This window comes from Phyllostomus hastatus, unplaced genomic scaffold (assembly GCF_019186645.2).
Source record: "Phyllostomus hastatus isolate PE091 unplaced genomic scaffold, TTU_PhHast_1.1 phas_contig_150, whole genome shotgun sequence".
Taxonomy (NCBI): domain Eukaryota; kingdom Metazoa; phylum Chordata; class Mammalia; order Chiroptera; family Phyllostomidae; genus Phyllostomus; species Phyllostomus hastatus.
Window position 1 is genome coordinate 25,445,507 of NW_025333611.1, and position 24,973 is coordinate 25,470,479.

The window sequence follows — 24,973 nt, forward strand, 5'->3', positions numbered from 1 at the left end:
AGGCTGGTTCATGCAAATGGTCCCTCCCAGCTTTGGCTCTTAGGCTGGAATCACGGGAGAGCAGAGGCTGGCCACCCGCTGTCCCTGACTGGCTTTGGATAAACAGGAGTGGATTGGTCATCATCCGTGATTTTACCTGGAGTCTTCATGAACTGCTTCTTCTGGCCTGTCAAAAAGCAAGTGCAGGTTTGGATGGCAGGGAACAAAGTTGACGAGGAGGCTGAACACTGCATGAAGAGAGGACCAAGCCAATGAGAGAACAACAGCAGCAACAGAAAATCAAACAAACCCTGCAACAGACCTGATGGGGGATGAGTCGCTGGACGTGGATGAGGTGGGCATAGGGCTGGATGGCGCCGAGAACATGGGCCAAGATGGCGAGAGGGGTGAAGTTGGGCTTGGATTCGGGGGGCTGCAAGACATAACAATCAGAAAACTTATCAGCACACAGGGAAACCACAGTGGGAGCACAGGAGGTTCACGGAAGGCCACATGATGGGGAGCTGGAGCAGACTAGAGCAGCACTGAGACACAGGTGGCGTCGTCAGTGCCAGGTCCCATTTCTCCAGACCAAACCTCCGCATCTTCCAACGAAAGCCTGTTCTGTAACTCCTTGAAGCATTAATGTGCCTCCTTGCCTTGCAGAACAGCTGCTTTCTAGGGCACAGGAGCTTCATCAGTTGTGACTTTCATGCCTTTGGCCATCAGTGATAAATGCCCTGAACCCAAATACGTGAGTTTCCATACCCATATCCTAACATGGGCCTCTGTCTCTGGGCAGGAATAGCTTATAATCAGCATTCGCCTTTCACTACTGTGTGAATGTTTTAAAAGTTGTGTCTCAGCAAAAATGACCATTTTTCCGGGCCCCACAGGCTGTTCAGCCAGAAAACAATTTCCTGTTTACATTTTTAACTAAATGGGCTGTGTGCCATTAGAGACCCAGAGCGGTACTGCATTAGAAAAATGACAGGGAGGGCCTGCAATTAAGGGCAGCGTGCCTTTCCTCTGGGTTTTGCTTTCCAGGTCTGCTCTTTCTCTTTTCGTAGATTCGGGCATGCTGATGCTCAAAGAAAAACCCCAAATGGAAGACAGTGAAAAATAATAAATAAAAGGAGGAATGGAAACCTTCAATCTTAAATTTTGTTTTCTGATTGATGGCTGACCAAAAGTTTGGAGAGGAAAGGTTGAAATTATGCACTAAAATACGGTTTGATTTTAATTGGTCGTGCTTGCACTTTGACTTATCTCCACAAATTACACAAACAAACATCTTAGCAACTCTGCAAAATCGCATTAAGTCACAGATAGTGACTTATGACTGAGAAACACTAATGACTGAGAAAACAATGTGGGAACCACCTGGCCACACCACCACCTGCAGCCCCTGAACCTCAGCCAATGGCTGGACTGTTTGGTTCAAGCACTGTACAGAGGTGAAAATGACAGCAATACAATCTAGGGAACAAACTTTCTAAACAGAGTGGGATTTAGCAAGAACACATAAATGTCCTATTTAAAGGGAACTACTTAATCCAAACATGAAACCCAATTATGGCCCTAATTACCTATAGTTGTAACAAATTCCTGTAGCAATATACAGTAAAAACCCATTGTGTTAGTGCATCAGAGAGCCTCAGACTAATTGAATAAAACATTTATTGAATGCCATTATGTATACATCTCTAGAATATAAATTCTACGAGGCATGGATTTTTGTCCATTTTGTTTATAGCTATATTTTCAAAGCCTCAGAGTGCCTGCAGATATTCAATAAATAATTATTGAGTAAGTGAATTAATGAATCTTGTTTAACTAACTCGATGAGTCAAGAGACATTATTATAATTACTATTTCACAGATTGGGAAACTTGGGCCAATTTGGAGTTTGCCTAAAGATACCCAGCTTGTAAATGACGAGACCAAGGCTTAGACCCCAAGCCATGACTCCAAGCCTCTGGAGTAGTAGGACTTGCTCTGTTTCTTGATGCTGTGCCAAGCTTCTTCACAGACCCAACCACAGCATTAGAAGCCTTCTTAACCACTGAGCTATGACGTTCCTTTAGGTGCCTACCACATTTTCAAGGGAAAATGGGAATGCAGCAACAGACAGACTCAAGACTCAACACAATGTAAATTCCAACAAAATCTCCAGTCCTGTCTCCAGTCTTCTGTCGGCAGATTCATGCAGCAGCAGGTAGAATCCATATAATAGAAATAATTAAATTCAAAGAGCATGGTCTTTTCCCTCCTTTTCCCCATTAATCCAGCAAAGACTAGTTATAGAGTACTATTATGATCAAAACAATAAATAAAATACAACTTAGCATTTGCCAAGGTTCCTAACTGCAAGAGCATACAATGTATTTGACAAGATGGGACATTAAAAAAAAAAAACAACTGCAGATGCTAAAATCCTCAACAAAATATTAGCAAATCAGATCCAGCAAGACATTAAAAATATCATATGCCATTATCATGTGGGATTTATTCTGGGGATGGTACAATATTCATAAATCAATTAATGTGATATAGCACATAAACAAAATAAAGCATAAAAACACACGATCATATCAATAAATGCAGAAAAAGCATTCGATAAAATCTAACACTCATTTATGATAAAAAGTCTCAGCAAAGTGGAAATAGAGCAAACATACTTCAATATAATAATAAAGGCCATATATGACGAACCCAGAGCAACTAACATCATACTCAATGGGCAAAAACTACAAACGTTCCCCTTAAGATTGGGAACAAGACAGGGATGTTCACTTTCACCTCTCTTATTCAACATAGTACTGGAAGTCCTAGACGCGACACAGCAATCAGACAAGAAGTAAAAAGCATCCAAATTGGAAAGGAAGAAGTAAAACTGTCAGTATTTGCAGAGGGCAAGTGACTGTATAAAAAGAACCCTAAAGATTCCACCAAAAACCTACTAGAACTGATAAATGAATTCAGTAAAGTAGCAGGATACAAAATAAATATCTAGAACTTGGTTGCATTTTTATACACAGATAATGAACTATCAGAAAGAGAAACTAAGAAATTAAAAAAGATACTAATAAGTGGAAGCATATACAGTGTCCATGAATAAGAAGAATTAACATCATCAAAATGTCCATACTATCCAAAGCAATCTATAGTCAGGCAATTCCTATCAAGAGACTAATGGCATATTTCACAGAACTAGCACAAGTATTTCAAAAAGTTATATGGACCACACAAGTCCCTAAATAGCCACAGCAATCATGAGAAAGAAGAATAAAGTTGGAGGAATCATGCTACCTGATTCAAACTCAGCTACCTGAGATCAAACTATAAGGCCCCAGTAAAGAAAACAGCATGATGCTGGCATAAAAACAGACATATATAGATGAATGCAACAGAATAGGGAGCCTATAAATAAATCCACACCTTAATGGTCAATTGATTTTTTGACAAGGGAGGCAGAAACATACAATGGGGTAAAGATAGTCTAATTCAATATATGGTGTGGGGAAAATGGGACAGACACATGCAAAATGGATGAAACCAGACCATAGACAAGAACAAACTCAAATGGATTAAAGACTTAAATGTGAGACTTGAAACTATAAAAATCCTAGAAGAAAACATAGGTGGTAAAATTTCAGACATTTCTTGAAACCTATCTGTTCTGATATATATCCTTGGGCAAGGGAAATAAAAGAAAAAATAAGCAAATGGGACTACATCAAACTAAAAAGGTTTTGCACAGTGAAGGAAACCATCAATAAAATGAAAAAATAAGCCAATGAATGGGAGAACATATTTGCCAATGATACATCTGATGAGAGGATAAATATCCACAATTTATAAAGAACTCACAAAACTCAACATCGGAAAACCCCAAACAACCTAATTAAAAAAAATGGGCAGAGAACCTAAATAGACATACCTCCTAAAAGAGGACATAGAGATGATCAATAGACATGAAAAGATGCTCAATGTCCCTAATCATCAGAGAAACACAAATAAAACCACAATGAGATATCACCTCACATCTGTCAGAATGGCTGTCATCAATAAATCAACAAACAACAAGTGCTGGTGAGGATGTGGAAAAAAGGGAACCTTTATGCACTGTTGGTGGGAATGCAGGCTGGTACAGCCACTGGGGGAAGCAGTATGGAGTTTCCTCAAAAAATTAAAGATGGAACTCTCTTATGACCCAGCGATTCCACCTCTGGGAATGTATCCAAAGAAGCCTGAAACACTAATTCAAAAGATTATAAGGACCCCTACATTCATTGCAGCACTATTTACAATTGCCAAGATTTGGAAGCAGCTCAAGTGTCTATCATTAGATGAGTGGATAAAGAACTGTGGTACATTTACACAATGGAATACTACTGGGACCTGGAGAGCATTATGCTAAGTGAGATAAGCCAGTCAGAGAAAGACAAGTACCATATTATTTCACACATGTGGAATCTAACAAACAAAATAAACTAACATGCAAAATAGAAACAGACTCACAGATAGAGAACAAACTGACAGCAGACACAGATAACAATATGGTGATTACCAGAGGGAAGAAGGGGCTAGAAGAGGATAAAGGGGGATAAATGGTGATCAAGGAGACTTGACTTGAGGTGGTGAACACACAATACAATACACAGGTTATGTATTACAGAATTATACACCTGAAACCTATGTAATGTGATTAACCAATGTCACTCCAATAAATGCAAGTAAAATAAAAAAAAATTAAAAACACTTCCTTTTGGAAACAAACAAAGAACAAGTATATTATAAGATATTGAGATTCCTCAGTTAAGGGATGAGTTACTCTATTCCTTTTTCAATACCTGCTCCCCCTTGACTTTGCCCGTAGTCCTGGGAGAAAGTGCTCCCTCATTGCGAATGTGCAGTCCTCAGTGTTTTTCACAGTTGCAGCTGGTAAGAAAGGACTAACTGTCTCAGTTTTCTCACCATAACCAGCCCCACTAGATGATGACCTAGCAGGTACCAATGCCCTGGTGATGACTTCTGAAATGCAGCTCAGTGGTCAGCACAGGACAGTGAAAAAGTCCTTGGGATTTTTTTTTGAGGATTTTGTTTTCTTTTTAGTGGCTTTTTAAGTAGGAAACACCCCAGTTCCCAATCTCATCTGTATCAAGAATGATGCCTTTGGCTAAAGGCATGGTTGGGAACAATGTGGGTTCTAAATGTTTTCTCACGTCCTTGGATATCTAAGTGGTTCTTGGCCAGTCATACGTACTGAAATTACGTACTCCAGATTTATCTGGAGTGTGGCCAGAATGCAGAGTATTTATACAGATTATAGACATTTACTCTTCAATCCTCATGTCAGTTGCCACAGTATTAACTGTGATTTGTGACAACTAACAGAATTTCACTTGTTTCCGTTTAGCCGTAGCAACAACATTTAGTTGCTATAAAATGACCACAATTTAAAATTTATGACCACCATGTTTTAGTATAATAAAATGCATTCCCCATGGTACTTTTATGATTTTTTAAACTACTGATGGAATTATGCCTTTTGTTTATTTGTGCCTCAGAGCCACATCAAGAAAACTATCAACAATACCATAGGCCATTTTTATACACCACAGCGATCGATGCTTGTAGCAGCAGAATGACTATAAACATAAATGCTCCTCCATGGAACAGAGAACATTGTATTTTAGCTGTGATGCAACTCAGATAACACAAAGGTGGGAAGTAAAGTACATGGGAATGAGAATGGCCAGAGACTCTCTGTATTATCTTATATTATCCTTTCACTCCAGAAGTGTCTGGTGAGAGGTTACTTAAAACTGACAACAGCACCCCTAAAATGCCCCAAACAAAAAATGGTCAGCTCTCCTATTGGCTCTGAAACCTCCAATATCAAATTCTCAAACTCTTCTCCCACTAATGAGGCCAAAGATAACAGGATAAGAGAAAATGATTTTATAACTAAAATCTTAGCAGATGACCCCTGAAGGTCTCTCTCTCTGCAGCTCTCTCAGGGACCAGCTGGGAGGGAGTATCTGAGGGAGTAACACCCCACCACACTTTCTACCCTAAATATTCCTGGGGTCTCTTCAGGCCCCCATATCAAGGCCCAACTGTAGCAGCTTGTCTGATCTGGATTCAAATGGAAGGCTTGCATCAGCTCTAGTCTGCTGGCCCACAGTGTCCTCAAAAGTCCCGGTCAATCCCTCTGACATTCATTCGACAGTGCAGAGATAATGGTTTAGGAAGATAAGGCTCAAAGGCCTGGCAGCATGCTGGGCCGTGGCTGACAGTTCAAGCAATATCATGAGCCTGACGCCCTTCTGTGGTGACTCACTCGAGCGACAGAATGTCAGCTGGACCAGCAGGGCATGCCTGCCGTACTGTGGACAGGGCTGCCCTTCATGCTCCCGGTCTGATCATGGATGTGGCAGACCCTCCCCTCTTTGGTCTCCACACCACAATAGTTGAAACCTGAGCTGCTGCAGGCTGAACAGTTAAGATGACCTTTAAGAAGAAAGCAAATCTTTTTAAATGTTGACACTCAAAATTACAGCTGGCCTTTTAGACAACTGGAAAATACCAAAAAACAAGTAATAAATTCATAATTTATACCCCTGATAATCACTGTTAACACCTTGGCATATTTCCTCACTTCTGGTGGGGAGGGACAATACTACACATAGGGTCAGGCAAGTCAGTTTAGGGTTGTCTATATGGAAAATGGTATAATAATTAACAGATAATCAAGAATAAACTGTGTTTCACATATTCACAACTGTAAACCTACTTTTGCCCCACTTTGTACATAGTTAGAAGCCTTTTTCACTTAATAAAGATTTTCTAATGGTATTAAATAGCCTTTAATATCACATTTTTAAATACTACCGGATATTCGTTATAGGGTATATACATTGATTTACATAACAATTCTCTTACTGTGTGTACTATGTACACTCATTATTATCTCCCTTTAGCTATTATAAATAATGCTGCAACCTACATCCTTGCTGAGGATCACTGCCTGTGTCTCCAACTGTTTCCTTAGCATAAATTCCTGAATGTTAAATTAGTGGGTCAAAGGCTAGGAGGTCTTTTTTTTTTTTTTTTTTTTTGAGTCCTGGTACATCCTAGCAAACAGCTTTTCAGACAAGTTCTACTGAATTACATTTCCACTAACAGTATGTAGGGGTGGCCCCTACCCTCACACCATAGCCCCACCAGCATGGAGCATTATCATTAAAAAAAAAATTTTAATGGATCTTTTTTCCAGTTTATAAAGGTTACCTCAGATTTTTCTCTTTCCCTGCACTTCCAATGATATAAAAATGAATATAATTCCCTTCCTACGTTCTGTTTCCATCTGGAAGCAATGTTAATTTTCCAAAGGGCATTCTGCCAAGAAAGTGGTGTGGGGAAGGAGACAGGCAGTTGGACAGAGAGACAGACAAATGCATCCTGGGATCCTGGGCACGTGAGACCCCTGGTCAAATGGTACAGGTGCTCCGAGAGCAACTGGGAGTGGCGGATGGTTAGCTTCGTCTAGGACTCTCAAAGATAGGGCTAAGTACAAAGGATGAGGTACCAAAGAGTCTTGTGCCAGCAGCGCACTGTGGGGAAGTCATAAAACTGGCATTTGCATCTCTCTGCAAGGCACTGAACTGTGTTCTGCAACCCAGGTTCCCAGGCACGGGCCTCCAGTCCAGGCTGGGCCATGGGATCGCTGCCCCAGGGGGGCCTTAGTGCTCCCTCAGTCCTCCTTCCCATTTGGGCCTGAACCAGGGGTGCTGCTATTAAATCCAAGGAGGACAGCTTGTTTTGTTTTGTTTTTTCCTTTCCCCCTATAATGAAAAAGAAGAGAAATTCTGTGAAAACCTGTAAAGCCCTATCTCATCATATAATCCCAAGTTAGTGAATTCTTCTTTGGAAAATATCCCTTTGGAAAGGAACCTCACACTTCAGTCAGAGAAACGGGGCCAAAAGGCCCGTTTCTGGACAGTGGTAAACTGGACAGTGGTGATTTAGAGTATATGACATGAAAACTGATTTTATTTGTTGAAAATTTGAACACATACATTCTTTACGTGTGTCCACTGAAGCTTTCACAACACAGAAATCCCATACAGGCGCTAACCTCCCGAGGTTTCACGAGCCTCACAACTTCACAACGGGAAAAACCCACATGCCCCCAAGTTGCACTGTTCTGTATTCTTTTCTAACTCGTACTGGTGTGCACATTATTTACCGATTGTTTCCCCTCGTCGAATCTAATTTCATATGCATTTTCATTCAGACAATCAGAGTCCTGATTTTTATTTTACTGAGAAGAGCTGGTAAAATCCCCTTAAGGCCTCAGCAATTACACGCAATTACTTTAAATTAGTTTTTAAATTATTTGCTTTTAAAATTGTTCAACTAATTTTTATGTGCAGCAATTCTGTTTTCCAGCTTTAAAATTTTTCCTCAAGTATAAATTTCAAATAAATTTAAAACTCAGATGGAGTGTAGTGGTAATGGCAAATAATTTCATGCTTTAAACAAAGTTCAAAATCTGAGAATAGGGCCTCCGTCATTGTTAAGGTTCCTCAAGCCAATCATTCAAACCTTCTCATGTGGAATACAGAAATATGAGGTAGAGGAGAAAGACTCTGAACTAGAATTAAAGAGGCCTGGACAAGGGTCCCAAGTTCAATGGCTCATTGCACTGGAAGAAACCTCAATGGAAAGGACCAGTGAGGTTAAATGGGACAAATGCCTCTATTGTGCTCCATGGTGCATTATACCTATTGAATTATTCTTTCCTGTTACACCTGAGTATAGCCCCTCAATCTTTTGCAATACCACATTTCAGGTACATTAGAATTGGTTCTTAAAATAAAATGTATTTACTCTCTTTCAATGAAAAAAAATTTCACAAATGATAAAGTTATTTGTAAGGAGACACTGAAGCATTTTGGGAACACTACAAAAAGCCTACATGGTAACATTTGCTATTTCAAAAGATCTGAATTGTTGCTGAGAAGTCCCAATACATCCTAACTATCTTAAGCTGAATGCAGTACAACTGTCATTCTCTACATAACGAAGATATTGCAAGGCCAAATTAATTCACAGTAACTTAAAAAGAAAAGAAAAGCAATGGTGCTACTTGACTCAATCTCCTGCTGTCCTGAGGCAGAACTTGAAGCTGCCATTCTAATGTTAGAATGCTATTCTTAATGCTATTCTTAAAATCAGCAAGCAAGGAAGTGCAACTGCCTCAGGGGATTGGAAATAGGGATCAGGGTGCATAGGCATGCAATGGACCTTTTGTTTTTAATTGTATGTTTGTTTATACCGCTTGAATTTTTTAAATCATGACCCTATATTTTATGATAATAGTGGAAAGCACTCCTCTAGCTATGGTGCTAGGATAACTGGATATCTGCGTGGAAAAACTGAAACTTGACCCTCTATCAGATAGAGGCTATCTCAATCATAACTAGCAAATGATTTCCAGGTGGGTTACAGATCTAAATGTCAAAGCAAACAATAGAGGTTTTAGAGGAGAATAATTCCAGGAACTTACCCAATAGGGTATAAAACATACTAATTGTAAAAAAAAAATACTGATATCCTTAACTACATTAAAATTAAGAACTTTTATTTATCAAAACATGTTAAAAGAGAGCAAAATGCAGCCTACAACACATATGTAAACAAAGGGCTCATAACCAAACCACACAAGAACTCCTACTGATCAGTAAGAAAAAGACTGATAACCTAGTGGGAAATGGGCAAGGAACTGAACAGGAAAACTTTAGAAGAGAAAATGCAAAAGAAAAGGTGGTCAACCTTTCCGTAAGGCAGGGAATACAGATTAAAACCACAGTGAGATGATCCTGCACACCTACTGAAATGACTACATAGTTAACATCAAAATGCTGCAAATACCAAGTGCTTGCACAATATGAAATATCTAGAACTCTTATACTTCGCTGGAGGAGGGATGTAAATTGTTACAACCACTTTGGACAACAGTCTAACATTATCTAGTGAAGGCGAAGATATCGTTCATTCTCTATCACCCAGCAGTTCTGTTTCCAGACATATATCCTAGAGCACAGTGTGTATGTGTGCTCCAGAAGACATGTATGAGAATATGTGGAGCAAGTTATTTGTAAAAGCAAAAACTGAAAACCTAGGATGTCAGCAAAAGTAGAATGGAGAAGTAGTTTTAGTATTTTAATATGGTGGTGCACCCTACCACAACAAAAATAAAGGAACTATAGCTACATTAATGACCCTTAAAACTATTGAGCAAAGGGGAGGAGAACTGAATGTGGGAGGTGAGTGGTGGGCAGGGAAGGGGAGAGTAATGGTGGAAAGTGGGGACACCTGTAACTGAACAATAAAAAATAGTAATAAAATGGAAAAATACAGACTCAAAATAATAAAATAATATGTAGGGATGCATACAGGTGATCCTTATATTTGCAGATTGTGCATTTGTGAATTTATCTACTTGCTAAAATTTATTGGTAGCCCCAGAATTAATACTCATGGTGCTTTCATAGTCATTTGCAGACACACACAGAGCAATGAAAAACGAGTTTCTCTGAGTCATCTCAGCCACCCAGCCAGGGCTCATGCCTCTTTATATAACTCCCCCCCAAAATGTCTGCAAACATATCTTAAAATATACTTATGCACAGTAAGTATGCCAACATATTAACAGCATTCTTTGGGTGATGAGATGAAAGGTAATTTTTATTCTTTGTGCTTTTAAAATATTCTCCACATTTTCTGCAGTTAATAGGTTACATTTATAACCAAAAAACAGTACGTGTTAGTAGAAAATATAATCTCCCTAATCATACAAAGACTACTTTTATTCTCTAGAGGAAAGGTGCCTAATGGGGGCAAAACGGCAGTTTGGTTTTGTTGCACTCCTCTGTGGTTTGAGTTGCGTCATGCAGTGGGTAGTTCCCAACTGTCTGCACTGCTTCTCTTCTTTTTCAAACACAATCAACAAATATTTATTGAACACCTTCCATATGCAAGCAAAACTTTTTCATACTGCTCCTCTCACACTGTGAAATAAGGTTGGCTTTTCTGGAGACTAGTTTCCTTTTGTTCAAATTACTACATTGTATCCATGATGTCTTCCTTTTGCCTGGGTATGGGGAAGTTGAGATCTCTGATGTCACACTATGAGTAAGCTGAACAACATGCTGGCTCAAAGTCATTGGCCATCTGGCACACTATTCTATACCATCTGCTTTCAGGGGATATTTCCTGTTTGGACTAGGGGGAGGAAAAGGAGGGAAAATGATTCAATAAGAACCTAAATGTCCACTGCTGAAAACAAAGGAGTACCTAAAATTAGCAGTGGTGGCCCAAAATACTTCAGCTTAAAAATAACCCCAGGGGAAGGGGGTTCCTTGAATAAGAACCTAAAATACTTCACTATATTCAGAACTCTCAGCAGTAGAAAAAAGCACCCTGCTAAAGGTAGTCTCCAGGGCAATTAAATTAAACTCCCACAAATCTACAAAACTTGGTCTGAACACCACGAAAGGCAAAGAGATAAGGAAAGATGAACTTTGATGAAAACGCCCACAGTCCCTGACTCCCCCTCCACAAAGTAAATAGCTGACTTCCCTCTAATTCTAGTGTTTATTTAATAGTCTATATATGGAAAATTGTTTCTGATCTGATTTTGACCTACTCAAACGTCTTCTCTACACCATTTATATCTTCCCTGCCTGGCCGTGCTCTTTTGTGGGACCATGCATGAAACCCACATTCACCCCAAGACCATGATGCCTTCTACAATCGCTGGCTCAGGCCGCACTAAAGGAATGCAGTCTCACCAGGCTTCACGGTGATTTTCACCTCTTGTTCATTTGGTTCTGAAGAGCTTTATTGACTCAACTGGAAAAAACTTTAAATGATTTTCCAGCAAAGTCACCCTTTCCAGGGGGGAAAAAAGTTTTAACATCTGTGAATGAAAACACACCAAAGGAAAATGATTTTTATATTCTCCTTTAATTCTTGTACTCCAAAACCAAACACCCACTGAGAAGTCAATGAAACTTGACACAGCCAAACACCATTAATTCTGATCTCACCAAATTAAAATTTCTATTGTTTTCCAGATCTGAGGTAGATCCAAATTACTTTGGACATGCTTCACATTACTAGGTAAATTTACAATGTAAGTTTTTCAACATAGATGCTTTAATCTTTGAGCGACATTTTTCACGATCATTTCAAATGTAAATCTGATCATAAACCCATCAGCCCTCCCCTCTTGCTCCTGGGATGAAGACCAAGGCCTTCACGTGTACACTAACATAAGAATCTCCACTCTGGTCTCTTTACCTTTTAGCATTCCAGTCCGTCCTGTGCACATCATAACTACATGTAGCTCCTAAACACATAGCTTAATAAATAGGTGTTGAGTGAATAGCAATTTCCTGCTCATAAACTCTCCATTACCTACTGAATGTGCAATAAATTTTCTACTCTGGTAGAATAGGATATGTTGTTACAGTTTATTCCTGCCCACCAGTTTTCCCACTCTCCTTCTTCTGGCTCATTTGCAGAAGTTCTTTTCCACCCTGAGTGATGCAGGTGGGTCCAGTATCCCATTGACTTCATTTTAGGAGCAGGCATGTGATCCAGGCTGGCCACTTTGAGTACCTACCTCTTCCTCCCCAGGGCCACAGCGATAGATAGGGTCATGGATGAATAGGTAATTGGTCACAATTCATTCATGGTGTCTAGTATATGAATACTCTTCTTTCTGGCTACAAAACCTAAAATGAACTGGCTTAGGGCAAGCAGAGCTCATTACATGGCAAACATCTGCCTGCAAGTGAATCTTTTTTTTTTTTTTTAAGAAGAAAAGAAGAGCCAAGTAAAATAACAATTTGGGTTCCTGGATCCAATTGTACTCGAGGTTACATCCACCCTGAGAGTTCCCAAAATTGTAAGTTTATGACTTCCACTTTTTCCTCAAGCTGGTTTTTTCACAACATGGCCCCAGTGCTCCTCTTGTACACAGTACTTGTCATCACGACCTCAGTGCTCTCCAGGTCAGCAAAATTTGTCTTAAAGGGCCACACAGTAAATATTTTCGAATTTGTGGACCACGGGACAAAATTGAGGCTGTTTAGGAGCAAACTGAATTTCCTCAAAGAGCCTCAGAAGCTGGTCTATTTGTGCCATCTGTTATAAGGGAAATTAGAAACCACCTGCTGTCTGCCTGAGCCCTGTGCTTATCGAGGAAGTTGTAATTACCTCTTTAGTGAAGGATTTGAATCATTACAGTAAATCCCTTATTCAGCACATATTGTATTAGGAAGGCATTCTGGCCCTCAAGAGGATTTTTTTTTTTTCCCCTCCTCTCACCTTGTAAAGATATAATGAGGCCTTAGCTATTTGGAGCCTGGCAGAGCGAGTAGTGCCTTAACCTTGTTACTTGACTACACATACTCACAGAACAAATGTTTACTGTGCACCTACTACATGGCAGGTGCTGCTGCACACACTGGGAACACAGCGGGAAGAAGGGAAGCGAGGCTCCTGCTCTCAGGAAGGTTACGATCAAGTACAGTGAACTGCAGGGAGGGTGTGACAGCACAGGTTGTGTGGAGGAAAAAATGTCTATTTGCATTTTTTAATCGGCTCCTTGTAAGATTTGTATTGTATGTGTGTTTTCTGATGTGCATAAGATGACAATTAGTAAGGTCACTATACACTTTATAAATAAGTCGATAAAAACAAGAAACACATATTGGAGGTATATGTCTCACATATTTTTCTTTTCTGATGGTATTTTGATCATTGTGATCAAGATAGTTTAGAAAACAGTTTTGTGTGTGTGTGTGTGTGTGACAGACAATAGGTGAGTAAACTAAAGAAGATCATTTTAGGTGGTACAAAGCACTATAAAGAAACCAAAGTATTAAGAGCTATGAAGCTCGGCCATGTGGAAGCGAGCGCCTGAGTGGGAGGAGGTGGGTGGAGGTGACCTGAACTCTGTGGACGGGCCCCACATCCTCAGGAGTAACATCTGAGCTGAGACCTCAACAAACTAGAGTGCTCAGGGCTCCTTTTCCTAAATGCCAGAGCTTCTTTTCATTTTAACCGTTTGCAACGAAAACAAAAACCAAGGCCCATTTCCTCCTAAGCTCCTTCACAGTCTTTTTGCTTAATCATTGAGCTTTTTCCTAGAATACTGTGTAAACTTAGTGGAAAGGGTCCTATTTTGAAGGACAGAACTATCGAAAGAAAATCAATAAATGTTGGCCTGGTGGTAGCAGAATTCCCAGTAGTGGCTGGTCACAGCTAAACATACCTTTCCTGTAAGAAATTGTTTCCTGGTAAAGCTAAAAAGTCATTCTGTTTGGGGACACAAATGTTTTTGCCTTTTCAATAACATCTCTATGAGCCCTTAAAAAGTATGTGTTGCTTGTTTCTTTTCAGAAGGAATTACAATAAGTCACAAACAAACAAATACAGTCTAGAGACTTCTCTTCTTTTGTGTGAGGTGCCACATCCCCAGGTCTCTACAGACCAAGTCCATGGTTAAATATCCTAGTCATTACACCTTCTTTTTCTTAGGTCACTCTGACTTTCACTATTTGAGGTATAACATTTCCGAAGTTCTACTCACTTTTTGTTGGTATATTTATGTCAATTCACCTACAAAGATATTCAGTTCCCTTCAGAAATCACCAATGTTTTCAAATACACTCATATGAAATGTAAGAATACGCCTTCTACAAATGCCATCCCCCAATGTCTACACCAGGCGTCTGTCAGCTATTCCTTCTTACTGTCACCTAGGTGTATAGTGACACAACGGTACTCTGCACAGGCTTAAGCTTTCTGTCACTCTCTCAGGAAACTCGGGAAAGGAAAGGAGAATCCCACCAAGGGAAGAATATTGCAAATCACAATTTAGCAAATTACAAAAATGTAAGGAAATAAAATGTAGTTTACAAAATGAAAAGGCTTTACACCATCAAGTAATTAAAGAAGTCGGGATGGGTTGAAGCCTAAAAATCTGTATTTTTAAAATGCTGCCCCCACTTCTGCTGTACCCCAGCCGCATGGTCCTGATAAGCAAAGAAGAGACGGGAGCCACAATCCTTCGTTTCTGTAGGTTCCAGGTCAGCTTTGGAATGTGAACACACCGGGTGCTTAGTAGCAAAACATGTTTGATTATTTTGTTCCTTTAAAATTTTTGACTTATTCACATGGATTTTCTCATTATTTTTGGCTTGGCTAATATGTAGAAACTTCTTATCCAATGAATTAATAAAGTATGTGCTAATCTATGATTTGGTCAAAAGAACCAAAGGACTTCTGAGAACAGAGGGATCAGTTTAAGCTGGAGTAGACTGGGAAAGCTTCCCTTGAGTTGGAGTGTTTCCTTTTTCCACTTTGGGTTTAAAATTGAGGGCTCTGGTCATTCTTGCAGCTGGGAAAGGAGAGTCAGTGTTAAAGGCATAAAAAGCTCCCCACTCTGCTGAGACAAGAGGCAGCAACAGCACCAAGCCTCACCCCTAAAGGAACAGCTTCTACTGGTACAGAGGGCTTATACCATGCGAGGCTCTAGGTTGAGCATTTTTTGTCACTGACTCGTCCCCAAAACCTCTCAAGAGCTGTCCTGACTTTGCAGAGGGTTAAGTGCAAAGCTAGAAAAGTGGAACCATTTTCTGCGTCAGAAAGTGGTGGTACTGGGCCTGACCCAAGGTAGCCTGACTCCAGAACAGGAGCCCTTCTGAATGTCTGGGCCCACTGCAGTCCTCTGGCCTTCCCTCTGCAGCTCCCTAACGAGTGTCTGACTCACGTACCTTACAGTCCTGGTGGATGGAAGGGGCTGGCTGGGCCTGAGGCAAACAAAGCAAGCTGACTTAAAGGAGATTTGCCTGAATTGCCCTGGAACACAGGGAAAAACCCAGTTCCAAGATCTCATAAATACACATTAAATAGAAAATAAAGAGTATTTTCATGGGTTATCTGTTTTCAGAGAATATCTGCCATATTTGATAAACAGACTTCTAAATGAAAACAATATTTTTAAAAGCAGTGAATTAACAGTTAAATGCAGAAGTCTGGTTCTGCTACTTATTGGCTGTGGTCTCGGGCAACTACATTTCCGTGTCCCTCATTTCCCTGTCCTGCTTAAAACAGGGATGACTAATAGTAACTATACCTCGTAGGACTGCTGAGAATTGAAGGAAATCACACATATATAACTTAGTATACGAAAGCTTAATATACAGTAAGTGGTCGCTAAATGGTGACTGTTATGATTAGGATATGCTTGACTTGTCCTAAAAAAAAAAAAGGTTGTATTTTAAAAAGGAAAATTGGCCTTAAGGACTTGGTACTTATACCATCTATAAACCCTAAGGCCCAGATCCAAACAGAAGTGAAAATGAGGGAAAAAAACAGCACCATCACTTAACCAAAAGGAAAGAGAGAAAAAGTAATAGGCCTCAAGTTCTAGGGCTTTCGTCCTAGGATCATTTTCCCTCTTAGCACAGCCCTGTTACTTGTGTCTGCACAGCAAAGCCCCCAACAGAAAACACACAGAGGCAAGTTCAAAGGCGCTCGGGTTGTTTTACCAGTGGCAGATAGGTCTGCAGGTATCAAATAACCTGTGCCCAAAGTCCAGAATTTCATGTTCAAGTGGAGGTGTCAATACTGAGCTCTGGACCTTAATTAAGCCCCAGTCTTTGTTCACGGCAGGCCAGCAGGAGATGTCTGTTTTTCCATCAGCTCTCTCAGAGAAAAGCTGGAGGCCTGATGCTGCAGAAATGGGGCCTGGGGAGGTGGCAGGACAGGCACTACCCACCAGCTCACACTCATTCTGGGGGTGTCAGTGGAGAGGTTCTGAATTCCTGGGTGCTCTTGTGGACAGCTTCCCGAGAAGCCCACGTAGAGAGAGCAGGTGGGGGGACAGGGTTGTAAGGCAGTACTTCCTCTGTGGGGTGGCCTTCTCCCAAGGATGACTCCATGCTTTTAAAAGCAGCATCGTACAGGTTACAGGCAAATGCTGCCAGGGATGAGGCTGCTCATTCTCAGAATATCCTGTGAGGTGAGTAGCAAAGAGCTGCCAGCGCTAAGTAGACAAGGCAGGCTAGGCTGGATACTTGGACATGAGAAGACAAAGATTTGTGAATTTCTTGGGGCGGCAGGTGGGTCACTGTAGCAGTTTCCCTCCCTTCTTTTCCTTCTAAGCCATAGGCCTGTCAACTTCCGCCCTCTCCCTCTTGTCCTCACCTCTGCCAACAGACTAAGTACCGGTTCTTTAGGTAGGGAGGCTCCTTTAGGAAGACAGGCTCAGAGACACTGAGAAACTTCCTGCAGGGAATGAGAGGGTGAGTGAAAAGAGCAAGGGCTGTGGAGGCAGGTGGAGCGAGGGTGGGACTCCACCTTGCTCTCCTCATCTGAAAACCAGGGAAAGTGTCACCCCATGGGGCCTTTAGGGGGACGGCATCAGCTACATAAGGGGTTAGGCACCACCTCTGGCACACAGAGAGTGCCCCTGACACAACAGCAGGTATTGATACTTACTGAATTTGATAAACTAGTAGAGTTAAGGAAAGGAGTTAATAACTAAGCAAAACTAACCAGGAAGAAGGATGCAAGGGTTCTATTTAATCCAAATATTCAAATTAGCTCATGTTCTTTTCTCTTCCCTCCCCACTTTGTTTTTTGGGGGAAAAAAGATGCCCCATAATATATATTTTAATGCATATATATATTTTTAATATAGAAATAAAATTCACTGTTTCTGTTTCCAGCCATAAAAGCAATTTGTACTTGAAGTAGAAAACAAAGAAAGAATAACGGGCAAAATCCCAAATTAAACAAAGCCCCCCAAATTAAAAATAGAACTCCCATATGATGTAGCAATTCTACTTCTGGGTTTTTATCCAAAGTAAACAAAAACACTAACTTGAAAAGATAGCTGTACCTCCATGTTCTCTGCAGCATTATATATAAGAGCCAAGACATGGAAACAGTCTAAGTGTCCATGAATGAATGAATGAATGGACACAGAAGATGTTGTGTGTGTGTGTATACACACAATGTAATGCTATTCATCCATATAAAAAAATAAAATCTTCCCATTTGCAACAACATGGATGGACATTGAAGGCACTGTACTAAGTGAAATAAGTCAGACAGAGAAAAGGTACAAACTTCAAGCTATAAAAATAAGTGTCAAGGGAATGTAATGTGCAGTAGGGTTACTGTAGTTAATACTGTATTGCATATTATTACTAAGAGATCTCCAAAAAATTATCACAAAACAAAATTGTTTTGTAACTATGTATGATGACAGATGTTAACTAGACTGCGGTGACCACTTCCCAATGCAGGGTGGGGCAAAAGTAAGTTTATAGTTGTTCATACAGAAAATAATACAATTAATAAATAATAATACAAGAATAAACTCTGTGTTTTACATACTTAGAGCTATAACCCTACTTTCCCCCATCTTGTATATACAAATATTGAGCCACTGTGTTGTATACCCAAAACTAATATGTTACCTATCCAACTATAGCTCAATAAAATAAAACAAAAAACTTAACAAAACCAACCATCAATATTCTTGACCTAATGTATCACTGTTAGCATGTTGGTGACTGTTTTAAAACTTTTATGTGTACATAGGTGCCCATATGCACTTTGTTTTGTGTGTTAAAATGGTACTATATTTCATGTAATTTTTACTCTTTTTTCTACAAAGTAGTTAATTATGAAAATATTTCCATGTCAATCAAATTTATCAGCTACATAATATTTAATCATTGCATTGTAGTCTGTGGCTGTGTGATAATTACCAATCATCATCACTGTTGGACATTTAAATTGTTTTTATTTTTTTGCTATTTTAAGTAACACTGAGATAAAAGTCCATCTACCTTTGCACGTATCTGTAATCACCTCCTTACTATATATAATATTAGGAGTACAAGTGCTGAGTCAAAGGGTAAGCCTATCTCAAGGCTTCTGACTTTCCATACTGCTTCCAAGAAAGGCCATGCTATTTCACAGTCACACCCACAGTGGGGCAATTCGGCCTCACACATGTTCCTTCTACCCCACCCACTTTGGTCTCTTGGGTATATGGATTTTGTCGCTTCTGTCAAATGAGCTAATTGTGACTACTAAGACAAAAATGGGGCTGATGTAATCTAGGTTCAAATCATTTCTCCAAAATAAATGAGGCTGCTCTGAACCACTGCAGTGTTTCATAACAAAGGGGTTGGGGAGAGAAAGCAGGTAGGTTTGTTCTCCCTTAGCTTCTTCTCCTGAATTGAGAATGACTAGCTTCCTCCAGTCCGTCAGTCAGCAGGAGGAGTCTGAACACTGAACTACAGCAGGGAGGTGAATGAGCTTATATATAGCAGGGACACGCATGCTGAGCAACAACACATGCACAGACACCCATCACACCTCCAGATGCCAAACCGGAGACATTCCGGCAGGTAAAATGTCCTTTCATAACCCCCAGAGAACCAAGGGGGGATGTTCCTCCTCACGCATTTATTTATTTATTTATTTATTTATTTATTTATTTATTTATTTATTTAATTTAGGGGAGAGAAAAGAATATGCGATAATAAATTAATTTAGGTTGGAGACTAAAATATTTGTAATGAGCATTTCCACTTCAGCTAATTAAAAAGAGGCATTCTTCACCCCCTGATGAGCAGGAAGGGACAGCTGGCATTTTGGAGTTGGCAAATTCCTCCTGAAAAATCAATGTTGTCTCTGTATTTGATAGACTGATCTGGTCTAAGGTTTATTTGTTGAAACAGATAATTTAATATTCAGACCGTCAGCATGTGCACACATATGCTGTTTTCCTTTAACCCTTTTCCCTCCATGGAACTTTCAGAAAATTCTACTGAAATTAAGAAAACAGAGTCCTTCCCCAAGTCCCTTTTACCATCTCCCCCATCAGAATCTCTGCCCACTCGGACAACAGAGAGAGGCTTGTTTTGACATCAAAGAGGAGCACGTTCACTGTGGAGCCTCAGGGCTTGCACTTGTATTTGCAGACCTCTGCTGGACACCTAGGAGTTGGTGAAGGAAGCCATGGCCCCGGTATGCCTTTGCGCATAACCAGAGGCAGTGAGCGGCCTGGGGGAATTTCCACTGTGGATGCAGCTGCCACTTTCTGGGTAACTCACAGTACGTGTGGGCAGGGAAGAGCTCGAGAAATGAGTTGTCTGGAGCCAACTCATTCTGCAAGTCGCTCCCCAGCAGATGACGGACTGTGGGTGAGTTTTGCAACTGCTCAGGATGGGGCAAACTCCTGGTGGGTTAGTGCCACAGCCCAGGGCCCTGTATAATTTAGAACAGTAGCTGAGGTAAGTTAACAGTAGTTACAGTGAACAATTACTGAGGGCTCATTTCAAGGCAGATCACAGAGTGCTTTGCTGCGATGATCTCCTCAGTCCCCACCAGCCCAGCGGATTATACCATGCATATTTGGTATTCTGGAAAATCACAGAAAACCTTCCGGATGTTTTGCTTTTTGCCTACATCAACCTACCTCTTGCCCCTCATCTTGCAAGCACTCGGCCAAGCACTCTGTTTACATATGTTTGGCGAGGTGATGTTGCCACCAGAGAACAGTCCAAATTCCCCTACAAGCCTTATCTAGGAAAAGAAACTAGCTTGTTTGCCACTTTTAAATTGCATGAGGCATAAGGAGAACAGTGGTAAAACTAAAGTAGCCAGTCTGCTACCAACGCGTTGCTTCAGATGGAGTCAACAAACTAGATGACCAGGGCTCTTAGCAACTGGTTGCATCAACGTGCCCAAGAAACCTGTGTTATAAAGATCGGATGGACTATGATTGAACAAGGGTCATACCCTAATAAAATAGTTCTCTTGACATGATTTATGGAAGCTACTACTTACATAGGATCTGAATTTGAGAACGAAGTGGCTAAAGATAGTGACTATTTACTTAAGAACTGGAATGGCCAGACCACCATACTGACAGTGCAAAAGATTTGTCTCTATTTCTAGGAAACTTCAGGACATTCTGGCCTGACACATTTAGTGATGAGTAAATAAAACTCAACTGCTATGTGGAATTATTTCCTAGGCCAATTACCTAAGGTCAATGAGAACTCATCTTGTGTATCTTCTGTGTTAATGATAAGTTTCAGACAAAGGAATTATTAGCTCATCAACAAACCAAGTTTTATTTATTTTTAACTAAAATGGATTCATGTGATGAACAGTTGTGAAGCATTTACTCTGAGTCAGGCCTTGTCCCAGGCTCTAAGAATCCTGTGGTACACAAGACAGGATGGTCCTTACTCTCATGGTGCCTATAATGTCTTGAGGAGAGGAGGACAATAAGCAGATGAACTATCAGGCAAAAAAATTTCAGAGGGAAAGTGTTACGAAGAAAATAGAACAGGTGATGTGGTAGACAGTGATGGGTGGGGGTCAGAGGGGTCAGGATAGGCAGGGCATGTGAGGATGAGGAAAGAACCCTCTTCTCAGGCAGCAGGAACAGGTGTTGCTAAGGCCCTATGGCAAGAATGAACTTACTTTGTACAAGGAACAGAACAAGCACAGGAGCATGGCAAGCAAGGGGACAGCCATGGGAAGAGCGGTTGGGGAGTTTAGGTAAGGCAAGTAAGGGCCAGGCCATGTACCCAGGATAAAGAAGTTAGATTTTATTCTATGTGCAACTGGAAGGCACTGGAGAGTTGAAGCAATTTCCTGAATCTGAGGCACTGCTAAACAGCAGATGTGTTTATAGAGTTAAAAAGACAACAACCTGCCCTGGCTGGTATGGCACAGTGGGTTGAGTGTTGGTCTACAAACCAAAGAGTCACTGGTTTGATTCCCAGTCAGGGCATGCCTGGGTTGTGGGCCAGGTCCCCAGTTGGGGGCATGTGAGAAGCAACCACACATTGATGTTGATGTTTCTCTCCCTTTCTCCCTCCTTTCCCTTCTGTCTAGAAATAAATAAAATATTTTAAATAATCTTAAAACTAAAAAACAAAAACTGATAATCTCAAAGATAGTGCCATTTCCTAATTGGAGGCCAAAATTCCACTTTTGGCAAAACTGATTGTACAGAAATCCTTTTCAACGCATTTTATGTGTTACTCATTCACGTAAAAAACAAATGTTTAGTACTAAGTTCTAGGCAGTGTGCTGGGTGCTAAGGAGAGGCAATTGAGAGAACATCATTGGCCCACAGAGAATGGGACAAATACCTGGGAGGTGACAACACACTGTGATAATGCTCTAGTGAGGGTCAAGTGCTTTCCTAATGTATAGGGGTTACTCCACCCAGTTGAGGAGAGAGAATCAGGGAAGGCTTTCTGAAAGAAGTAATGTTTAATAACAGAACCTCATCTCCCTGGAGGTGAGAAGACACAGGACAAGATTAGGAAATGAAACAAGTTCAGTAGGGCCCAAGAGAAGAGTTTTAACAAAGGCTGTGGTATCAAGTTGGGGGGACCATCCAGGGCCTCTCTGGCAATAAAAGGATTCTGGAGTTTATGGTACCCATGAGGGCCATCAAAGACCTTGAAGTGCGCAGACGGAATGTTGTATTCAAGTTTACGTGTTAGAACAATCCCAAGGGATGCAGTAAAGAGAGGGAGCTGGAGGGGACAGTCAAAGGTCAGGAGGAAAAGCAGGCAGGCTTTTGTTGAGGGCAGAGGGAGCAGGGATGGAGCCAAGTGGCTGATGGGAGAGAGGCAGAACTGACATGTCTTGATCACTGTGGAGAAGTCAATGACAAATAAAAAGGAGTAAAGGAAGCTGGCCAGGTTTCTAGGCACCAGTATGAGATCAGTGGAATTCATGGAAACAGAAAGCACAGGTGAGGAACAGGAGTGATTGCAGGGTGGGGAGAGGAAGCATTCATACACGACAGTCACCTGGCATGGGGCCTCGGTAGACAGTGGATATATGGGTCTACAGGACAAATGGGCAAAAGATCTGGGGGATGGACAGTCTTTGGCATGTTGCTGGTGTTTAGAACCATAGAAAGGGGTAAAATCAATCAAAGAGTTAAGAAAGATTTAAAAACAGACCCTAAGAAGTGAGAACTTAATAGGGGGAAAGGAGCCTTCAGAAGAGAGAGACAGAAAGAAAACTGGAGAATGGGGTGTCACCAAAAAAAAACAAAGAGGAGTCTTTAAACAGAGGAGGCCCTTGACCATGTCCACTGTTAGCAGAAATCAAGGAAGACGAGGCTGAGTGGGGTCTGTGAGATGTGACAGGGAGGTGACTGGTGACCTTGGTGAGAACAGGGCCAGTAAGGCCATTGGGGACAGAACCCAGGCTGAGAGGGGAGGGAGGATGGGGGAAGGCCTATATTTAGTCTTGAAAGCAGGGATGAAAAAAATTGATCAGAGGACTTCCCCACATTACAAATCAAATGTGGGTTTTCCAAACATTGGAAACAATTCCATATTTTTAAAACAGGAAATAAAAGGGCCATTTCAGAGCAAATTACCTCAGGCAAAAAGAAGTCAAAGAAATCCTCCCAAGATTTCTCCTTCCAAATGCGTTCTGGAGTGGCCACCCAATATCCTGGCACTTATGTCCCTCACTTGCTCCCAGTGAGCCAAGCCCCCAGAACAGGGAGGATAATTCTGGGGTGGCAGACTACAACCACAACACACTGTGTCTTTCCTGAGCAGCAACGGTGGCATTCAGCAGAGGCGGTCACAGCCAGCAGACCAGAAAGCCACAGTCATTAAAAGCAACACCTCACAGGCAGTCATGGCCTGGTCCAAGAACTGACATGGTTACTATTTACACCTGGGGTCCCACAGCTCTCTCCTTGCTGCCTCTCTTGTTCTTCCACCCAACAACTCTTTAGTAAAAGCCACCTTGACGCCAGAGAGAAATAAGATGCAGTACCAGCCCTTGAGGAGCTCACAGTCCATTATGGAAGCTTGGTATCTAAACAGATGAGTATCATGCATTTCGTTAAGTGGTGAGTGGTGGGCTTAGTACGGTAGAATTATATGATGCTTTTTTTCAGTATGCCACAAGTTGTGTGACCTTGTATAATGCAGATGATCTTTCTGAGCATCAGTTTCCTTATCTTAACAGCGTCACTCCTGGGTAATTGTGAGTGAGTGTGAAGCTCTCAGCTCAGAGCCTGGCACCAAGGGAACCCTTGATGGGTGGCAGCAGCTGTTGTCAGGTACAATAACAGAAGCACTGGCTGTTGAGACAGCACAGAAAAATGGCACCTGATGCAGTCAAGGGAAAGGGGGTCAGGGAAGGCTTCCTGGAGCAGCTCAAGTGCACCTTCAAAGGGACATCAGATATTAACAAGTGCAGGAAGTGGGAGGAAACACCAGGCAGAGGGAATTGCAATCTCTCATTTTTCTACACTTCTCACAATATTGTTAACTCTATACACCAAACACCATGCAGCCATTTCTGGGTGCTGATTCAATAGGAAGGGCACAGCATTTGTAATCAGAAGGTTCAGGCTTGAACAGCAGCCTCTGAGCAGCTTACGACTGCCAAATAGACTCAAACAGACCATCTGAGCCCCCATCACAAAATGAAGGCACTAGTTGACTGTACTCATTCAGTCAGTCCATATTTATGAAATATCTACAAACAGTACTCTCGGGTACTGAGGAAACAATAGTGAACAGGAAATGGATGTGGGTTTGAGGTATGTGACAATTTAGTACAGGAATCAGAGAAGTAAATGGGCAACCATAATAGAGTGTACAAAATATGGTGACTGGAATTAACGCAAAAATCAAAGATCTGTATGAAATGGCTCTAAAAACTGGGAAGCACTATAAAATATATATTCTGTAATATTATTATTCTTGACAATAGTGCTAGCCAGATTCTAAGTCTCCAGGACTTTCCTTCAAACTTCTGGTTTGCTGATGGCAGCTATGGGTCAATGTGTGTGTCAGACACATGTATGTGT

The 24,973-nt window shown here is 41.1% G+C and overlaps 1 protein-coding gene across 7 annotated transcripts in view; it reads right to left on the bottom strand.

Moving 5' to 3' along the window:
* The window catches only part of ARHGAP26 (Rho GTPase activating protein 26), a 404,595-nt gene that overhangs the window by 20,291 nt on the left and 359,331 nt on the right, over nt 1-24,973 (bottom strand). For 3 of the 7 annotated variants that reach the window (XM_045819324.1, XM_045819321.1, XM_045819343.1), the window contains exons 21-22: nt 302-412; nt 137-166 (exon numbers count right to left, since the gene is read on the bottom strand). The exons of 2 other annotated variants lie outside the window; for them this stretch is intronic. In XM_045819324.1, the coding sequence (XP_045675280.1) occupies nt 137-166; nt 302-412 (141 nt within the window). The remainder of the gene's footprint in view (nt 1-136; nt 167-301; nt 413-24,973) is intronic. 2 more of the 7 variants (XM_045819331.1, XM_045819327.1) reach the window with 1 other exon arrangement.